General features: G+C 33.9%; 3 protein-coding genes across 3 annotated transcripts; all 3 read right to left on the reverse strand.

The window, feature by feature from the left end:
• Positions 1-1,832: 1,832 nt before the first annotated feature.
• On the reverse strand, positions 1,833-4,024 carry LOC132266850 (patatin-like protein 2). The gene is made up of 6 exons (XM_059767850.1): positions 3,686-4,024; positions 3,413-3,594; positions 3,097-3,289; positions 2,839-3,000; positions 2,375-2,677; positions 1,833-2,146 (listed from the first exon to the last, which is right to left on the reverse strand). Exons 1-6 carry the CDS (start codon positions 3,863-3,865, stop codon positions 1,925-1,927), a joined length of 1,242 nt encoding a protein of 413 aa, XP_059623833.1. The 5' UTR covers positions 3,866-4,024; the 3' UTR covers positions 1,833-1,924.
• A 5,115-nt stretch (positions 4,025-9,139) lies between these two features.
• On the reverse strand, positions 9,140-9,913 carry LOC132316465 (patatin-like protein 2). Its single transcript, XM_059814939.1, has 2 exons — positions 9,755-9,913; positions 9,140-9,322 (listed from the first exon to the last, which is right to left on the reverse strand). Exons 1-2 carry the CDS (start codon positions 9,911-9,913, stop codon positions 9,140-9,142), a joined length of 342 nt encoding a protein of 113 aa, XP_059670922.1.
• Positions 9,914-17,255: 7,342 nt separating this feature from the next.
• On the reverse strand, positions 17,256-18,209 carry LOC132316466 (metalloendoproteinase 3-MMP-like). The gene has a single exon (XM_059814940.1). The coding sequence runs from the start codon at positions 18,207-18,209 to the stop codon at positions 17,256-17,258; it is 954 nt and encodes a 317-aa protein (XP_059670923.1).
• Positions 18,210-22,443: the final 4,234 nt, after the last annotated feature.

Below are 22,443 nucleotides of genomic sequence, written 5' to 3' on the forward strand. Positions count from 1 at the left end.
TGCTAGAGCAAGAACAAATTTTAGTTGGACCTGACTAAAGTGGCCCAATAAAACAAACAGCAATTGAGAAACAAGCCCAAGTGTTTGACCAACGACCCAACCATCAAGGCATGGTCTCTGACTAACTGAAGCTTGGATTCAAGCTAAGGTGATCGATCCATGAACCACTAATGTGATTCAATGATAGAATGGAACGTCACATTTCGAATTTTAAATGTGAGAGGTGAAAATCTTTTCGGGTCACATAGGAAAGAATAATCACCCAAAAATAAAAAATATATTTTAAAATTTAATAGTTAGTTATTTACTAAATAATTTGCTAAACCTATTAAAATTATGTCAAACATAATGAGGGTATATTAATAAAATTATATATAAAAATTATCCTTCCATTACATCTATCATTTTTACTATTTATTTTATTTAACCAAATAAAAAGCAATAAAACACATTTCCTTCCCTCCAAATATTTCTCATCCATCCCTACTTGACCTTACTCTTCCATCCATTTTTTCATCGGTCCAAACAGTACTGTGATTCATAGATTGCTCCTCCCAACAAGATTAGGTCTATATGAAAAAAATCTTGAAGAATATACGAAATGGATAAGAATACTTTTTTGGTATTCTTAAAAAGATTCTATTGTATTTGCAGGAACGAAGACCTGAAAAGTATAAGTCGTCTCACAAGAATTAAAATTGTTTTCGCACCTAAAGGCCAAACATGCCAGTGGTCGAATTGAATACTATTAAAAGACAAAAATTCTACTAGTCATTTGTGTTCCGGGATTTGTACCTGTAGAATTTCTAACTATTGTACTAAGTCTGTAAATTTCCGCATTCTAAGTTTGATTTTTACATAATATAAAAAAATAGGGCAAGTGCAGAAAATACTTCTAAAGTATATTTTATGTAGCATTTTTACCTCCTATTTGAAAAAATGTGCAAAAAACACTCATAATCTTTTCACATTCAAAAATACCTATCTACATAAATTAGTGTTGTAATATCAATTTTACCTTTTTACTTTTCTGAAAATGCCGAATGGGTATATATACTACTAACTTCATAGTATAGGGGTGTTATGTGCATATTACTTTATATATATATATATATATATATATATATATATATATATATATATATTTTTTGTAAAACTTTTTTCTCTATGCATATCTTTAAACATTTTTTTAAATTTTTTTTGAGAATTTGTAGAATAAGAATTTGAATTTTCTGAGATTCCAGTTCACTCTTTCCTACTATTATTATTATTATTATTTTTTTCCGTACCAACACTGTTAAACAAAAAAAAAAAAAAAAAAAAAATCCTAATATCAATGTGCACTAGTTTTCGGTTTTTGGAAAAAAATTTGTTTTCTTTAGTTTGCACTTTCTATTTTTATTTTCTAAATTGCCCTTATTTTTATATTTTATTTTCCATTGCTGGTGTCCTTCAATACTGTCATTTTCTATATATTTTATAAAATTGTTCAGTAAGGTAATTTTGTTAATTTATGCTTTAAATTTATCAGAGGGGCCTATTGCACGAGAGGGACATCCTCCAATAGTATCATTTTCAGTCATTTTACAAAATTATTTATTTTTATATATTTTATAAAATGGTTCAGTAAGGGTAATTTAGTTAATTTAGGGTTTAAATTTGTCAGAGGGATCTATTTGCACCAAATTGAAACTTAAAGAGTGTTTTTTGCACGTTTGAGCCGTGATGTTCTTTTTAAACGTACTTTAAGGATGTTTTCTACCCTCACCCTTAAATAAATACGTGAGTTTAAATAATCTGTATAACTGTAAACAAATTAATGAATAAGAATTTATTATTCTCTATTGTAATTGAAAAAAAATGGAACAATTAATTTAGAGGAATTTCTCAAAACCTCTTTGACATACATCTCCCCAATCGATATTTAAGTGGTACGAAGCTTTCTTTCATCTGCAAGCTGCTTAGCAAAGCGCCCAAGAGCTTCTTCATTAGTACCCTCTCCCTCAACTGTCTCAAACTGTCCAGTTTCCATATTTACCCTTGAAACTGGCTTCTTTAACAACTTCTCTGCAATTTTCACAAGCCCTTCCAGATTCTCCTTTGTTGCAATATCGACTGAGGCTAAGTCACCGGTCAACGTATCATCCTGTCCATCCATATTATAAGAAATTATTAGCATATGATAGTCATAAAATACAAGGCAGTCTTGGCTCAATCGTAGAGTTGTTCTATTGTGATTTGAAAGTTACAAGTTTCAAATAGAAAACTGGCCACCTCTTTCTATGTGGAGGTAAGACTGTTAAATCTTACCTCCTCACATCCCGCCATAACGGGAGCATACTGTCTAGCCCTTTATGTAATTCTTGATATATACCTGAATGCGAAGGTAGTTCTTCTCAGCATACAAGGCTTGAAAGAGAGTTGAGACATGGATATCAACCATATCAGAGCTCGCGTCGCCGTACACGTCAAGCAATGGTGTTGCACCATTGTCATACACCCAATTGAGCAATCCCCACTGGGAGGCTGTGGCTGCGCTGTACTTCTCTTCTCGCTTGGCTGCACCAGTGCCCAGTGAAAGGACTAGCATCCTTTTGCTTTCCGCCGGCTCCATCTCAATGAACTCATAGTTGCCCATTATAATTTCTTTTGTAATGTGGCTTATGGCCATTAGAGTCTGCAAATTCACTCATCAAAGGTTATTTCCTAGCTTTCACATAGTACCCACTAACCAATATAGTGTCAACTTGTTATGCATATATATATTCAATGTAAATTTAGAAAGACCATAAAAATTAATTATAGTTTGATATCCAAATCTCCAAATTAGCTACTCACAGGATTATTTGCAGCAACTCCACCATCGATGAGATCAAAAGTGCGTGTCTTTCCGTCAGCATCCTTAGTCTCAAAGTAGTGTGCTGGGAGATAGGTAGGGGCTGCAGAGGTGCTGAGGCAGATATCTGATAGCAGAGCATTCTTGGAAACATTCATTTTTCCCTATACATTGTATAAAATTTGTTCATACAATTAATGTCACTTCACATTTGTAGCTAGAAATTCAAATGACCAAATTAATATCCACAAGTTTCATACATCACTGGTAGAGAAGATAACTGGCTGGAGGTACTTGATATCAAAAGCCGGTATGACCACATTTGTTAGTGTCTGCTTTATAGTAAGGTCACCTAGTAGCTCCTTTGTTAATGACCTTAGGTACTTCCCATCATATTTTGGCCCTGAGACCGCGCCAATCAAACCTGTCACCGTGTCCATGAAGCTCCTTCGACTGATCAGAGAAACACCCATCAATGAATATTCATCCAACATATATATATATATATAATTATATATATAGTACACACACATTGACATAAGTATATAATTTAAGCTTATATACTAATTTACCCACCTGGTCTGAGGGAAGATCTTGGGGGTGTGTTGTAAGTAGAAATTGTTGATGTCCTTTGCAGCATACATAGGGCGGTTGTTCTTGTTGGGAGCTGCAAGCATGGTAGTGACAAGCCCACCAGTGCTAGTCCCAGCAATTACGTCGAAATAATCTGCAATTCTCGCACCAGGTCCATCAAGTTCCTGACAATCAAATTATACAAGAACAAAAATAAGTATTAATACAGTGACAAAACTGGAAAGTGTAAACAATACATGTTTGATGAAGTACCACCTGAAGCTTTGATTCAAGATTAGCGAGGAGGGTACCGGGAATGATGCCTCTAATGCCACCTCCATCGATGCTCAGCACCGTCACCATCTTTCTTTTGGTCAATCCAAAAGCCATTTGAGGTTGTAGAAAGTGAAGTGTTGTTAGGAAACAGACTGCAATGAAGAGAGTTGTTCTTTCCATATTATATATGAGGATTGTGGTGTACTCTAAGAGGATATTTATAACGAAAAATTGATGGAAGAAACAAAGCTTTCAATTAATCGCATATGCATCAACTGTGATGTCTTTGTTTATATATGTGAGTGTAGCTAACTTTGATCATTTTGTAGAGACACCATTATTGATTTTGTCAACTATTCTCACCTTTTTGAAGTGCATTGGAAATCTTTAGGAAGATTATCGGTATGTGTCCATGCTTCTTTGTCATCAACTAGACCTTAATTTCCATTTTTCCTTTTTTTAGTCTCTCTTAGTAGCTCTCCAGTTTGATGGCTATGGGATTGACATTGACGAAGACTTACCTTATCAAAAAAAAAAAAAGAAGGGCATTGACGAAGACTTGATGATGAGAAGCTGTTTAAATTAACATTTTACCGGAAATATAAATATATATATATATATATATATCGCACCATAAATTAATTGGTTTAGGATTACCGTTTGTATGCAGTATTTATTCCAAATCATTACCTAGAAATTAAAAAGGTTTGATTGGTTTGTAACCTTAAAAATAGATATAATTGAATTTTTTTTTTGAATGGTTATAATTGAAAATTAAAAATTGAAAAATCGTATAAAAATCATGTTTTATTTAATTTTTTTTTAATTTTAATTATATAAAGGCATATTTAGACTTTTATAATTCTCTTATATATATATTTTTTAAATTCTTAAAAATTATTTTTAAAATTACAAACTAAACAACAAAAATTTGAAGTTAACCGGACAAAAATTAAACACATTTAAGCTGCATACTATTTCATCAGAATTAATGAGCTTCATGCCAAAACTAATAAATTCTAGAGTATCATTTATGAGACTATTATGAGTGTGAGAGTCACGTATAATAATGTATCTCATATATTGTGTTGCTTACAAATATTAACATATTATACTTTAAGCTGTTGATGATCATATTAAAATGTTATTATCCAATGCAACTCCTATTATTCAAATACCTAGAAAACACAAAACAGGGTTTGTTGGTTAAAGAAAATATTTTGATGTGACTTTATATTATTCAAACAGGTATGAATGACTAAAAATGCTATTATCCAATGTAATTTCTATTATTCAAATACCTAGAAAAGACTAAACAGGATTGGTTAGTTAAAGAAAATATTTTGCTTTGACTATGTATTATTGAAAGACTAAATAACATTGGTTGGTTAAAGAAAATATTTTGATTTGACTGTATATCATGAATGGATGCGTGAGTACGTGAAAAATGGTTTTTTCTTAAAAATTTCTAAATTATACAGGATTTAATTCTGTAATTCATATTTAATCACGTCATCCTTTTATTCAATTTTTATTCAACTCTCCCACTTACAATTTTAAAATAAAAATAAATAAATATTCACTTGAAAAAATGACGCAGTTAAATCAACACGGAAAGTTATATTCATATGGTCACAGACCAACTCATGATGGTTGGTTTATTAGAAGGCTTGAACAGCCATCACATCATCTAGCGGACCTACATGCATATGGGAAATTGCCTCCCTGGATATTTTTTTTTAACTAATATGCCTTGCTATTCTTTTTTAATTTTATACCTATAAAATATTATTATTACCTCTAAAATTATTAAAAGATTTCATTTTTACCCACCCACGACATCATGTTTGAAATTTCGTGTTTGCACAGTCAGCGCAGGCGTCTTTTGATCATACAACTTCTTCTTTTCTTTCATTTTAGCCGCCTAACCAAAAGGGAAGAGTATTAACCATCATGTCAATGTAAATACAAGAAAAATATTATAAAATTTTGTCCGTTCAATAATCTAATTTAATATTGTGATATTAATGTCATTTTCATTCTATCAGTATCATATGAGTGGGTCGCAACTGTCAAAGTTGCGACTGCACTTAACATCGCTTTCAAATAAAACAGGGTTTTTTTTATTAAAAAGTGAAGGGGGCAAAGTGGATAATTGAATCTGGTAGTTTTAGTGGAAAGGGAGAAATATTACCCACTTGACCAACTTATTTTAAAATAGGGTAAAATGCACTCTGAATTATCAATCAATTACACAAAAATTCTCTGAATTAATAAATGTCCTCTTGAACTACTAAAAAGTTACATTTAAGGGCATCAGGCAAGACTTTGACACTGAAAAACCAAAATTACAAAATTACCCTCTAATTGAACGGCACCGTTTTATAGAATACTGTTCATCTTCTCCAAATAATCAAACGTACAGACACATATATATTTTATATATACAGATACAGACACATATATATCTATATATACACACACAGACATATATTTATTAAAAATTATTTCTTTGAATTCGAATCAAAACCCCAAATAATCGATGAGGCCAAAGTCGAAAATTTTAGACTTCAAATCGAATTCAGAGTTGAGATTCAACGATCGGGAAGTCGTATGACACAAATGCTGCCGTGGAAGGCGGCCAGGAAAGATAGAAAGACATAAAAGCTCGGAGACTTTCGAGAAACTGCATCGTTTTATCTAATACCCAACTTAGTTGTTGATGAGGGCTTGTAATCTCTTATGCCCATTTCTACGCGCTGGCGTTGTCATGTTAAATCAGTTTTCTGGGCAACATAATTGAGCCGACTCCACTACACCGACAACTCCAGGCAACAACACCAGCGCAATCACCAGCACACTCACAGTTAAACTATCGCTAGAAAAGTATGCATAAATTCCAGCCTCGGAGGTCCAGGCTACATCTAATTTCTTCACTGCCACCAAGGGCAACGACAACCTCATCTCGCCACCGACGCCGACAAGTCTCTGGTCTAGACTTTAGACATAATGCGTCCGCCTTTTCTAGTCTCTTCTCTGCCAGTTCGCGCAAATCCATGACCGATGGCGACTCATGTAGTCAATCCGATGCACCAATTAAGATCAAATCAATCCAAAACAGACCAAAGAAACAAAATCGGAGACAAATCCAAGAACAGAGCTACCATCATGAACAATTCTGTGAAGACATTAATCATAAAAACATGGCGCGTGAGCGCACGTTGGGGAGAGTTGGGTATTGATTGGTCGGCTTTTTCTTACCGTGTTATCATGTGTGAGCATAGCTGGTGAAGACTATTCGGCGGTGAGATTGCGTGCGAATCCGGCGAGAAGATATTGTGAAGGTGATGATAGGTGGTTGTGTTGTGGCGGCAACTACGGGGGTTGAGCTCGGGGGAGGAGACGGAACTTGCACAGCGGTTCAGGACGACAGCGAATCAGCTTTAAAATTGGCGATCAGGCAAATCGGTGATACCACCGCAAATCATAAATCCATAGTCCGACATTCACCATGGATGACGGCTAGTTCGGAGGTGGTGAAATTGAGAGAGAATGTGGGTGAACTGGCGACATCGCTGAAAGAGAGAGGAGGGGGAAAGGAAAGTGGGTTAGGGTTTTTTTTTAAAGAAAATTAGCATTAGCGGCGATGAGGACGCCGACCACCTCTAGCACCAGCGGTGATGAGGACCACGAGGGTGTTGCATTTTACCCTTTAAAATACTAGTTTTCTGCAGCAATGCAACGACTGCCCCACACCTATCTAACTTACTGAATTTTATTTTTTATTTAGTTTTTACGAAAAATCAAACCATCCATTAGCCACTATGAACTCATTAACCACTATGTGCAAACTCCCAATGCATAAAATTGATTGAAAATCATGTGTATTATTTAGGAGCAAGTGTAGAAAACACTCTTAAAATATGCTTACAGTACATATTACACTCCTCATATGCAAAAAATACCTTTAAAATTTTAATTTGGTGCAAATAGGTCCATTTGATAAATTTAAACCTTAAGTTGACTAAATTACCCTTACTAAACTATTTTTTAAAAATATATAAAAATAAATAATTTTATAAAATGATAAAAAATGACACTATTAAAGGACGCCAGCGATAGATAAGTAAAGATAAAAATATGAAATAAAAATAAAAGTATAAAAGAAAAGTAAAAATAAAAATAGAAAATAAAAAACAAAAATAAAGTGCAAACTAAAGAAAATAAAATTTTTCCAAATTTCGAAAACCAGTGCATACTGATATTGGGAATTTTTTTATTTTTTATTTTTATTTTTTGGTTTAAAAATTAATAGAAAAGAGTAAAGTAGAATCTCAAAAAATTCAAATCCTAGTTCTACAAATTCTTAAAGTTTTTTTAAAAAAATGTTTAAAGATATATATAGAGAAAAATGTTTGAAAAAATATATATAAGGTAATGTACACATAACATCCCTATACTATGAGATTAGTAGCAAATATAACCCCTTAAGTATTTTTGGAAGAGTAAAATGAGAAAATGGGTATTACGACACTAATTTATATCAGATTGAGTATTTTTTACATAATGTGAAAAGATTATGAATATTTTTTGCACACTTTTTTAAAAAAGGTATAAAAGTACTACATGAATATACTTTAGAAATATTTTTTTGCTTTTGTCCCTATTATTTATGTAATTATGTCCGGAACTCAACTTCGGTGAGATTGAGAACTAGCACTTAAGGAGAGTACGCCTTGCTACTCCAACCTGGCAAAAGAGTTTATTGAGAACTAGCACTTAAGGAGAGGCCCCCCCCCCCCAAAAAAAAAAGCTTTAATGGGATCAATATAATAGTGATCCCGTTAAAGTTTGAATGAAATCAACCCCGACTTAAAATCGACAGATATAAAAATATGACTTGGTTATTTAAAATTTCAAACTTATACCATTTAGGAAAAAAAAAAAAAAAAAATTCAAACTTATATAAGTATCATTCCTACTCTTGTTTGTTTCCATAAACTAATGTGTAGAAACAATGGTCTGGCGCAGGGCCGGCCCTGAGATTGACAAAATCTTAAGAGACCCTAGGCGAACTTAAATTTGAAGCTTTTAATTACTAAAATACACACTAATATACATATAAAGTAGTAAAGAGTTATATTCAATTTCGAATTTAATCACCAAGTTTTTAAGGGCCCTAATTTTGAATGGGCAGTGAATTTGTTTAATCGCAGTACTTTAAGTTTTTATTATTATTATTATTTTTATTATTTAGGTCTGTCACTCATAGAAAGGGCCTAAGTTTTTTCTTTTTATTTGGGCCTATCAATCATGGTAAGGGGCCTAAATTTTTTTTTTTTTTTTTCTTTGAACCTATCACTAATGGGCCTGAAAATTTTGAGGCCTCTAAATGTTGAGGCCATAGGCGACCGCCTTGGGCCAGGGCCGGCCCGGGTTTGGCGGCGCCTGCATTCATCTGACAGTAGCTTGGCTAAGCGAGTGAGGGTGCCCTTTGTCTCTAGCTCTTCGAACATGCCTGTCTCCAAGTTCACCATCGACACTCGCTTGTTTAGCAGTTGCTTCCCAATCTGCACTAGTTTTTGCAGGTTCTTCCGCCACATCAACTGATGCTTCATCACCCATCAGTGTATCATCCTGATCATTCATACAAAATAATCACTTCATTTTAATGTCATTTAATTATCAACAAATTAATATAAAATATTTTGATTAGTTCTTACTATTTCAAAATATTGAATTGTTATTACTGCTAGCTAGCAAGGAATGAGTCAATCGTCAAACTATGTCTATAGTGTAAGATTAGAAACAGTGTAGAATTAAATTGAGAAAATGGTTCAAACCTCAACAGCATACCTAAAAAATAAAAATAAATAAAGTCTCAACTACTTTAGGGCTGCTGATTTTTTTTTTTTTTGGATAATTAATCTATTTATTCAAAAAAGGAACTCATTCCTAAATCTTTTATCAATTCTACTTTTGTTGTAAACCATGTCTGAGCTGTAAAATTATAGAAAATGATATGAAATTGTAAAGAAAATAAGACCTTTTAATCTTGTTATTCATTACCTGAATGGGAAGATAATTATTTTCGGCATGGAGAGCTTGGAAGAGAGAAGATACATGGATATCAACCACATCAGAGCTAGCTTGTGTTAGGGCATCAATTAAAGGGGTGCCACCATTGATGCAAAGCCAGTCTAGCAAACCCCACTTACCGGCATTCATGTTTTGCAATACAAGTACCAAGGGAGATCACTAGGAAACTAGTTCCATCCGTTGGCATCACGTTGACATAGTCCGTCTTAGGCACAATCTCCTTTAATATATGGTTGATTGCAAGTTGCGTCAGTAAAAATTCAATACCAAGTGAGTACGAATTAAGTGAAAGATCGAGAAATCTAGTCTTTTCCATAAAGCAATGTGAAATACTTGACTACACATTCAAAACATAAATTTTGGATGCTTACAGGGTTATTTGCAGCAAGGGAGCCGACGCGACGTCGATGAGGTTAAAATTACGAGTTTGTCCCTTTGCATTTTTTGTTTGGAAGTAGTGAGGTGGGAGAAATGTTGGAGCAGCTGAGGTGCTAAAGGCATATATCTGATAATCTAGCATTCGTCGCGGCATTAACCTTTGCCTACCTAGCAAACATGAATTTTTTTTTTTTTTTTTTTTTTTTTTTTTTTTTTTTTTTTTTTCTCAAAATCAGACTAATTAAAATTCATAATTACAGTAATTAAAATATGATCACTCATGTCAATCTTTCTGTATATTATACCTTGTTGGTTGAAAATATGGTAGGTTGGAGAAGCTGGATGTCAAAAGTTGGAATTACGACATCTGTTAGGGTTTGATCCAGGGTGGTCTCACCGAGTATTGTTTGTACTAAGGAGTGCAGGTACTTTCCATCGAATTTTGGCTTTGAGAGCGGGAGCGGGAGAGCGGGAGAATTAAGTCATAAATAATGAGAATTTGATGAGAACGCGCGCGGAGCGTGAGAGCGGGAACCCGCTTGGAGCATGAGAGTGACACGTGTTGAGAAGGATTGTGTGGCTTAGACACGGACATGGAAAGAATACGGCAATAAAATAATAATATATATTATAATATATATATTACTCAATTTCTAATTTATATTTAATAAACACAACTTTTAGGCTTATTATTCTCTTGAAAAATATAGGTTCAAATACCTTGAAAATATAAACAAAAAAAAGGAGGTACATATTTGTATCTAATAGTAGAATCATTATTCTTATAATTGGTTCTAAAAGATAAGATTGCAATCTTATCACTTCTTTTTTCCCTAGGGTTTTTATTACATTTTTTTAAAGCGGTTATCTTTAGGGAACGAGACGGCAAAGAGGAAGCGCTTCCAAATAGGAATTGATCGCAAACAAGCAACCTATTTTTGAAGCTTTTAATCAGCCAAAAGTCTGAAAATGCAAGTTCTCTCTTATCCTAGAACCGACTTTCTCATCTTCTCCATCTATCTCCCTCAATCTACAGTCTTTCTATGAATACACACAACCGTATACATGTATATGTCTCTTTATCTTTTTTTTTTTGGACAAAAAATCTGAATCTCGTGTCCTATGGTTTTCATGCCAAGCCCCACATAACTTTTACAAACCTATTTAATATACAATTGATTCTTTAATGGGAGGAAAAAGAAAATATGCTGATATGGTCGTGAAAAAAGATTGTGTAAAATACATAACAATTTTACACATTAATGACGTGGCAATGTATTTTAACAGAATATTTGAGATAAAAATTTACACATCATACGTGGCAGTGTATATTTTACACAAAATAATATTTTAATAAACTGCTGGAGATGCTCTAATATTTTTTAATAAATACAATGAGTTACCATGTATAAATAATATACTTAATGGGCTTTAAAAATTCAATAAAAGTTACTCAAATTCATTAAAAATCTATTGAGTTAATTTCACTCACACCCCCTTAGGTTTGGCCATTTTTCACCCTTAAATCTCTTTTGAAATTAACTATCACTCATATTACTAATTTTTACTCCATTTTTCACTCACACCTCATCTGTTAGTTAAACAGTTCTGATACGATGTTAAATAACTTAAATACCATTTATTTTTGTCAAAATAACTCTTTAACCTAAATAATTAGATTAAAAGACTAAAATATCCCTCAAAATTTTATAAATTTACAAATTATACATATATACACAAATAGACATATATATATACAAACAAAAACATATATATATATATATCTATATATATGTATATATATAGATATATATTTATATATTTATATATATATACAAACACAGACATATATATATATATATATATATATATATATATATATACACACACACACAAGCATAACACCACCACAAACACCGATGAGGATCTCGGCACTGGAGACGGCGGCGACGCAGGTGAAGGAGACAACGGCGGGGCAGGCGAGCCATCATGGTGATGAGCTCCCGGGTAGTGACGGCGATAATGTTGGCCTAGGAGACAATTGCAAGGCAGGCGAGCTCAAGGGCAGTCTCGGCGCGGACAACGATTGCGAAGGCGTCGCCAGGGAGGGAGAGGTTGTGTCAACGTTGCGTTCGGCATTGTTGTAGGAGTGAAGGAGATGAGAACGGAGGCGTCGCAACCCTCTGGTTCATCGTCTTCCTTCTGATCAATAATGCCCACGTGATCCTCTCGCTTGTTAGGGTTTCACACACACAATTGGCAAATATAACAGAAAAAAAATCATACAAGCAAAAAAAAAATGAGATTTAAGTGGTTTGGCAAATTGCCTAGTCCACGGGTGAAGAAAGACTAATTTTACTTCAAAAACTTGGGCCATGCTTGGAATGGATTTATGAAAACAGTTCTCAAGAACAATTTTCAGAGAACTATTTTTAGTTTTTTTAGATTTCAAGCCTGCTTGGTTAAGAGAATTTACAAAACAATTTCCAAAAAACAAAAACTCATAAAACTACTTGGTTATATCAGTTTTTGAAACTAATTTTCTGAACTAAGAAAATAAAAAAAGTATATTATACATCACTCTTTTATTTCTTTAAATAAAGATATTAACTATTAATGTATATATATATATATATATATATATATATATCAAATTTAATTAAAATTTGACTAAATTGAAATACAATAAAAGAGTTACATTAATTGCTTCAAGTGTCATATGCACTTTTTCTTTTTTTTTTTTTTTTTTTTTTTTTTTTTTTTTTTTTTTTTTTTTTTTCAGATATGCACTTTTAATTGTTACCATTCATTTCAACAACAAAATCACCATCTTATGACATTTTTATTTATACAATATTAGTGATATATAATTAAATTTTTTTAGTAATTAAAATTTTAATTTTATATATATATATATATATATATATATATATATATATATATATATTGACTAACACTAAATTAATTACTTAAAAAATTTAATAAAGACATTTATAGACTAATAGAGAATATGAATTTAAATCTATTCCTGAGGAAGTAGAAAAATCTCCATAACTCAATAATAATAATAATAAAGGAAAAAAAATAATAATAATAACAAAAAGCTCCATAATATCTTCTTTTATTAAGAAAAAAAATTTAGATATCAAACTTGTGTATATAATTCAGAAGCACCTGTTTTAATATATTCAATAATTTTAAGCAACATTAAATAATATATGACATTAAATATGTACAAAAATGGATCCCTAAATACTGTAATTAAAAGGCCTAGCATTAAAAAAGATAAATTAGCAATCGCTGATATCCTAAACTTGACCCTAATCCCAACTCGATGCGTTGGCGAAAGCGAAGTTGGGCATTCAAGAGGCGGTATGATCATCGAAGAGTTGAAGCCGACAACAAATCTAAAGCAGAAGCAAATTGGGCCTTGAAGATTTTCTTGGCTTGAGATGAAATTCAGAAGCAGATTTGATCTTGAAGATGTTTTTGGCTTATTCGCCTCTCAGATCACTACCTTTCTAGCGTTCTTCGCCACTCAGATTGCTATGGAAAAGATGATTGCTACGATGACGGAGTAATTTCAGGGTGGTTGCTTTGATTGAATCTTCTCTATCTGCAGAAATTGAAAAATTTGGCGACATGGCAGAAGGGGAAGAGTTCAGCTATACATAGAGAGAGAAAAAGGGGGAAAGGAGAAAGATATAAACAAGGAAGAGGAACGCCTTTTTTTATTTAGTGAATCTGTTCTCCGTGTTTTCAATAAATGAGTTTGGTTTTGTGAGAATTCTGAGAACATCTTTTTTTTGTTCTCTAAAAACTGTTAACTCTATTAACTCTGTTTTTTGAAAAACTGTTCTTGAAAAACAGTTCCAAGCAGTGTGTAAATTGATTTTTTGAATTTTGAAAACTTGCGGAATAGAAAACTGTTCTGGAAAAACTGTTCCAAGCAGAGCCTTGATTACACACTATTCTCTATTTCACAATCTCAACTCTCTTTTTCTTTTTACAATTTTCTCTCTCATACCCATATCTATTTATAGAGTTTTCAAATTCAAATCCTTGTTGGACAAGGATTAATTTGCCTACAAGCAGTTACCATATCAATCTCCAACACCTACAAGGAGTTATCATATAGTTTCCAACTCTAAAATATGTACGTCTTCCCCAAATCTTTCGTTTTTTTTCCAAGACTTTTGGCTTCCAACCAATTAGAAAACGTATTGTTCTCGAAGATTCCAATAACTCGTTGTCCAAGTTGCAAAATCTGACTGAATTGCCTTGACAAAAATGCAAGATCATCATTAGAGTTGTCATCCACAAAATTCTCAACCTGTGTAGATTTTAAAGCAAGATTTTTCTCCTTCTGATTTAACTCAGAGTTCTGCATCTCAAATTTTTTAATGAACCGACCATCTCATCAACTTTACAGGTAGTCAAATCCCAATGTTTAGTGACGGTTTCAACTATAATCTGGAATCTTTTAGGTAAAGACCTTAAGATTTTCTCATAGATTTTCTTATCACTAACTTTTTAACCTAAGTGACGCAGTTCAGAAATTATTTCAAGAAGACTAGAATAAAAATTAGAAAAGGATTCATCTTCTTTCATCACGATGTTCCCAAATTTATAAGAAAGCAACTGAATTTTAGACAACTTCACTTTTGAAGTTCCTTCATGAGTAACCTGCAAAATATCCCAAGCTTCTTTAGCAGTTTTACAATAAGAAATTCTAGCATATTCAGATGGAACAATAGAATTAATAATTGAATATAAAACTTTGCCATTAGCATCATTACGCTAAGTTTCAATAATAGTAAAAACAAAAGTATCTTTTAACTCTTTGACTATTTTACCATCCACAGTTGTATCTACTGTAGGAGGTGTATAGCCAAATTCAACTATTGCCTAAGTTTTACCATCAGAATTTTCCAAATAATCTCTCATATTTGATTTTCAAAAATTATAATTATCTCCTTCAAATAAAGGACCATGTTTATTATAACCCCATTCTTTCAATGCATAAGACATGATTTTGAAAACAATTTTTGAAAAACAAAACAAAACATTCCGGTAAGGATCAACTCAATGTGTAGAGATTTGCTTTGATACCAAATTGTGACTCATACGCAACGGAATATTTAGAAAGTTTTGATTTTTTTAAAACAGATCTGTGTCTTTATCAACTTTCTTTATTTTAGTAAGTAATAAATCAATATCATGCAATATAAAATAAAGTAAAGTAAAGTTAGAGATGACACCAGGATTTTAGCGAGGAAACTTTAGTTGATAAAATGCGTTAACTGTTTGTATGGGAAAAATCTCGTAGACTGTGCAGTTCAAAGTAAACCGATCCACTATACTTGAAACAAAGTACATTGAACTTTGACTCTGGCTCACACCATATCCTTCTACCAAACACTAACTGCTAACAATCCTCTGTCTTTGCGACTCCTCATCCAACAACAACTTGATCATGATTAGGATTTGAACACCACAACTCTAAACTCACTAAGTGTTTATGTGTATGTGTTCTAGAAAGATGACAGAAAAATTAATTCTGATTTTTTGCAAAAATAATCTTCATAAGGCTTTTAAGAATAGTGAATTTGTAGATCAAAAGCTGTAAATAAACCTATGTGTATGACATGGTTTATATAGAGGTTTGCAAAATCCTATTCCTTCTAAAAATAAAGAAAAATTCGTGCATAAGACTTAGAAGGAAAGTTAGATAAAAAAGGAATTAACCAGAACAAGGAAACTGTATACTTTTTGAAATAAGGACTTCTGGAACCAGTTCCCAATCTTGGTACCGGTTCCCAAAAGACATAATAGAGTTTCTCGAATTGCAGCTACTGGAACCAGTTCCCCAAACTTGGTACCGGTTCCCACTTGACAGAATCCAATATGAACTTGGATTTTCTATTGTTGGAAACTCTGGAAAATATATAATGCAGGTAATTGTGTCCTAAGTGGAAAATGATGTCCTAATGTGTTGTTCTTTCCTTTTCGATGATCAACAATACTTTCCTCTTCTGAACAACCTTCTTATTCCGCAGTCAATGTCGATATGGTAACTGAAATTACAACTCGACTATGACTTATTTTGTTATAGAAAGTTGCCGATTGTAAAAATATATCTCACAGAAAGCTCCTAAAGAAGAAAGAGATTAGGGGCATTGTAAAGTGTTTGTTGTAGGAGCCTTGTGTTGGTGTTGGGTGTGTGTTGGACTCCCCCAAGACTACTAATTTATTGAGAGATGTTAAAGTTCATGTTCTACTTTTGAATTAATTGGGTCTCACAACGCGGAATTACTCCTTAAAGACCATCGACATTGGCGGGCGGTGCAGGCTTTGGTGTCAATGCAACCATATTAGTATTACATACCTGACCAAACAGGCTAGGGTCATTGGCTAGCATTGCCTTGAAGATCTTTTTCCATTTAAAGGAAGACCATATGATAGACTTGATCAAATAGGAATGGGTGAGCGCTCACTTTTCATTCCCACCCGAACTCGCAACGCCTTTTTTGCAGTCAGGCCACTCTGGCTACGCGGGTGGCTCATCCGAACGCCTTTCGAGCGGAACGCTTGGCGTGGAACTGGATTAAGGACTGAGTCTAACCATCATATTAACTGTAACGAGTGGGCGTTTCCTTATTTACCCAAAAACTTAAGTTGTTTTGAAATATATATATTTTTTAATTTTCGTGTGATAGATTGCAATGTTGCAAAATATTATAACATCAGTTGGAACAAAAAAAATAAATTACTCCGTATCAATCTAAAATCCATAAATAATTTTATCGTAATTGAGTCCAACTCTTTTACTTTGTATCATTGCCTATCATCTTCTTTTCAGATCAATGTTAGAATTTTGACTCCGATTTACCGGAATAATCGGAATTTGCTTCCAATATTCTCCAATTGGCTTCAAACCAAAGCATACTTTCATTGGAGCTCTGGAAATGATTCAAGTTTTTGTTTTTCTTTTGTAAATAAAAATTGTAGCTTTAATTCTTTTATTTCACAATATTGGACCCCGTCATAATTTAGTACTTGAAACATGCAAAAACAAATGATCACTCACTTCTCAAACATTATATAAAACTTTGATTCCCATTATATCATCCTCATGCAAACCTTTTGTGATGCCACTAGCAATGCCTGCATACATGATAGCATTCTCAACCGAGCTATGATCAAGTCCTAGAAGGTGTCCAATTTCATGCAAAGCAACTGTCCCCAAGTCAAATGCATCCGAAGTTGCACCATCAGACCATGTCTCGTCTGCATCAAAGTGAAACCTTCCATCAGTTGGCGCCCAAGCATGAGCTAGGGTTCTGCCAGCGCCATCAAATGCGTGATCATCTCCTTGATCACCACTGTGAAAACTAATTGTTAAGTCAGCATTTGCATAGTCCTGAGTCGGTGCAAATGTGAAGTGTGTTGCAGAAGCCCATTTATCAAAAGCTCGCATCACGCTGCCAATGGCGTCCATGCGAGTGTTTGGCGCGAACCCATAGGCAAAGTGTGTCTTTGATGCCGGCCATTTAGGGTGATCCGGAAAGAACGCAAAATGAGAGACTGTATGGAAAGTGTGGAGACCACGGCCATGATGATGCCCCTTCTTGCCTGCAGCTTGCGTCCAATTCCTGCCGTTGATGATGTCTGGAACCCCACACCGGGGCATCATCATCTTGGATACCGTTGGAGCATCCAATATTCCGGTGGCTTTCAGATGATAATTGAGCTGGTAAGTTTTGATGGCGGACTCTAAGAGATCATCAAAGTCATCTTTGTTGAAATGAGTTTGGTTTTTAGAATGGAGATTGCTCAGATAACCAAAATTTTCAAGGTATTTTTTTAGCTTATGGAGGCCCTTAACATTGTCACCCTTGTGACACCCTTGCAAATGCTTGAGGAATTCAAATGGTGATGAGTTATTGGCCTTTGAGTGGGAAGAATGTGCATGAGAAAAGAGAGGAATTAGAAGTAGGAAAAGAAGGAAAATGCATGAGAAGGGCTGAAATAATTTTGGTGCCATGACTAGGTTAGAAGGAAGAGTCTTTTGGATTATAAATGAAGTTGGTCATTTGTTTAGGTCAATTTTATAGACTTCTTTGACGCCGGAAAAATATTGGTGTTAAGTAGTTATTATGGTTTTTTTTTCTTTGTTTAGGTCTATTTTATAGGCTTCTTTGACGCGGGAAAAATATTGGTGTTTAAGTAGTTATTATGGTCTTTTTTTTCTTTAAAAAAAAAAAAGAAAAGAAAAAAAAAAGAGGGGGCTAATTTCGAAAACTCTCAATACTTTCAAATTTTAGTCACAAACCCCCAATCTGTTCCAGAAAAATTCTTACACTTTAAAAAATGATCATATTGTCACAATGTCCGTGTGTTTGCAGTCTAAAATAATTTTTCTAATTCGGCCACATAGCCTGGGCCGATTGGTGAGGAAAATTATTTTATTATTTAAAAGGGTGATATGAGATTTATTACTCTCCGACTCCTATTCAAAGATAAGAGAGGGTTGAGAGTGTCTTTACGTACTTTAACTTCCAACTCTCCAAAAATAAAAAATAGTATGTATTTTACATGTATATATGTTTATATATTTGAAATTGAAATGAAGATACTAAAATCAGCTTTATGTCCCATGTGGTTTCATATTAGTGTAATTTCCATTGCCTTACAAATCTCTTATTCTGTTGAGAGGTATACCACCATATCAGTAGTAGTATTACATAGCTAAACCAATTAAAATCAAAATCCGTGAATCTTTTACACACACACACACACACATATATATATTTTGTAGAGTAAGGCTACCGTAAGGTTGATCATACACTAACTTTTGTGAGCTATTCATTTTTTTTTTATTTTTGAAAGTTAAATTTAGCATTCATAATGGAAAAGGTACAGCCCAAAAGTTAGGCCAATGCTAACTATATATAGAACACTATACAAGTACAGCCCAAGAGACCCAATGGGAAAGATACAACATTGAAGACACAAAACTCTGCCCAACAACAATACTGTGTGATAGTAAAGATCAGCACAACAATCCGGTGATCATGGAACTAATTTCCAGCAGTGGTGAGATCAATCTGGCACCTCAAGTCCGGTGGTTCAGCAGGTGGACGAACCACTGATACAGGTAGCTCCCATTCCAAAGCAATTCTGGTGGTGTTTAGGGAATCTGTGATTGTGGAAGAGAGTAGCTTTGCTCGAATTGTCTACAAGAATAGGTGTAGGATTGAGTTGGAACTGAGTGCTTTCTTTTTGAAGATTCTGTTGTTTCTCTCAGTCCAGACATGGTAGACAAGGGCTGCATGTCCCAGTTTGGAAATTGCATTGATTTGGAATAGTGAATTCCCACTCCAATGGTGTGATGCCCAAACAATAAATTGTGCCCAAGAGGATGGCTGGATGTAGAATCCACATTTTGCTTGAAAGAAGCTCCATAAAGGTTTGACAAATGAACAAGAGAAGAATAGGTGATCGTGTGATTCAGCTTCAGTGTTGCAAAGAGTACACAATTTAGAGTTGATGTGAGCTATGCACCTTCTGTTTAGAGTTGGTAGCTTTTGTTGAATGGCAACCCAAAGTGTAAAGGAGTGTTTAGGAATGCATGGTTTGGACCAAACTAGGTGTGGCCAGGGCAGGGTAGGGTGTTGTTGGTTAAAGTGTTTCATTGTTTTGGAGATAAAAAACTGACTGGAGTTTGAGGGTAGCCAAATGAACTTATCTTTGATGCTAGGATTGAGGTTAGGTAATGAGATAATGCTTTTCAGCTGTGGTAGGTGCTTGAGGATGGTTGTAGGGAAGGGTTATGTGTTGGAGGTGATGAATGAGCTGACTTTTGTCATGCTGCCAAATTCTATTTCTGCTATTTGTTGTGGTTGAACAAGATGTTGTAGTGGCCCAAGAGAACACTAGTTGTCAAACCAGAAATTGGCTGAGGTTCCATCACCAATTTCTAGCATGATAAGAGGGTAGATTGTATCTCTGAGGCCAAGAAGTCTTCTCCAACTCCATTAACATTGACCAGGAACTTTGATATCCTAAATACTTCTACCTTTGAGAAGATAGGTGTGGATCCATTTTACCCAAAGCATGTCTTTGAGCTGTGCCAAAAATGTTTCATAACAACACTCTCATTCTATGTATGCAGGTTTGGTAGACTAAGTCCCCCAGATCGTTTAGGCAGACAACATTTGCTCCCCGCAACTTTAGCATATGTCTTTTTGAGCATTGGACCAGACCACTAGAAAGCACCAAAGATACTTTCAAGCTCATAAATAATGCTTATTGGTAGAATGAATTTAGAGCTTCAGTACATCTGAGTTGAGAATAGGACAACTCTAATAAGTTGAATTCTTCCTGCAAATAAAAGATTTTTGTTTGTCGAATGTACAATTCTAAAAGTGATCTTATCATTAATGTTCTGCAGTCATTTGCTGTACTACCCCTGATTTTAAAAGGATATTCCGGGAATTTAATTTATTATTATTTGATTATCTGCTTAATTGTTTTATTTAACTATTTGCTTAATTGTTTTATTTAATTATTTGTTAATTGTTTTATTTGGTTTACTTATTTAATTGGAATTAATTGTTAATTGTTTTATTTTGTTTACTTAATTGGAATTATTTGTTTAAGTGGTTAATTGTATTCTTTTGCATTAATTGTATTAATATTATTTTTATTAATTTAATTAGTTGTATATTTGTTTAAGTGCAAAATTGTTTTAACGGTAGTATAGGTTTTATCACATTATGGGAACGTCGCTGACTCAAGGTTGGTGTAGGATTAGAATTAGGGTTTTGGCTCTAATTTTACACGGAGTAGGGTAATTGTTTGAGCCTACAAATAGATAATGTTACTGGGGTTTAGGGTTTGAGAACAGACGTAAGCTTAAGTCTGTGACACAGAGAGATACAAAGGAGGAAACACAGAGTGACCTTGGGTGCTTAACAAAGCAGTTCAAGGAGGAAGGAACAGGGTTGTTTCTAGGTGGAACCAAATCACCGGAGGAGTAAACCTGCAGTATAGGACACTAACGTAGCATTCAAAAACTGTGGAATTAGAGTTTCAAATCTGAAACTCAAAGGCAAGTTTTTGGTCTATTCTTTTCCTTGAATCTGTGTTCTGTGCATGTTTAGGTGGACTCCAGGAACTGAATAAATGTTAGAAATGGATTAAAAGAATGTTATAACACATCAATTATGCATGCTTAAACAATATTTAATTTCGTTGAATTATCTGTGTTTATTGCTTAAGAATGTTCAACTGGAAGCTGTTGTCTTTTTTTTCAAACGTTGAGTTCAATTCAAGTCGTGGCTGAATACTAATGATTTAAGATTAATCTGGAACATAAATAGAACCTTGGAATAATGGTTAAACAAACTACAAAGATCTGGGTATCGCCAGAGGCGAAGAGGACAGAGTAGAAAACACAGAGAGCCTCGGAAAGAGAGAGAGATAAGGCTCCCTCACCAAAGGAGCCGGCTCCAAGGAGCATGGATCCGGCTCCATGCTAGAAAGAGCAGGCTCCCTAGTATAGGGAGCCGGCTCCCACATTAAAAGAGCAGGCTCTCAATTTTGAGAGAGCCTGCTATATATTACCCAGAATGTTTGTTTTTGGTTTTTAGGCTGTGTTTGGGACTGTACAGAGTTTTGATACTTTGTTTAAATGGTTTTAAATGATGCATGTTAATGTTTTAGACCTGTAAGAACATGTTTAAACAATAATTCATAAAGGGATTAAGGAGGAGGCAGTGTACAGCTAGGAAAAGAACTTACAGGTTGCATTTTGAAAGTTCAGTTTAAACTCTGGAACTTGGAGGATTGTTTATATGTGATTTAATTTTGATTAATCATGTTTAAATAGGATTATAAGTGACATGGATAACTTGAATTTAACCATACTTATGTTGGACCAAATTTGTATGCACCTTGCTATTCAACTGCATTAGCTTATGGACAATTTAGAGAATGTGAATGTTTATATTTGTTTTAGCAGTTTACATTATATGTTTAGGCTCTATGATGAATGCCTAATATTAAAATATATGTGTTAAGTTATACTGATGCATATCTTAGAGGTTGTTTATTAATTATTTAGCGTTCTTTTATTAACTATACTATTTGGAGGACTGTATGCACCGATATGGGACGGTGGCATACTACGGATGGATTAGTTCAGATACTAAGTCCTACCTAAAATGGATTAAGGTGTGGAACAACAATAGAGGTTAAGTCCAACCCTTATTAGT

This window comes from Cornus florida, unplaced genomic scaffold (assembly GCF_030987335.1).
Source record: "Cornus florida cultivar Cherokee Brave unplaced genomic scaffold, ASM3098733v1 CherokeeBrave_3.0.0_Hap2_Chr07, whole genome shotgun sequence".
Lineage (NCBI taxonomy): Eukaryota > Viridiplantae > Streptophyta > Magnoliopsida > Cornales > Cornaceae > Cornus > Cornus florida.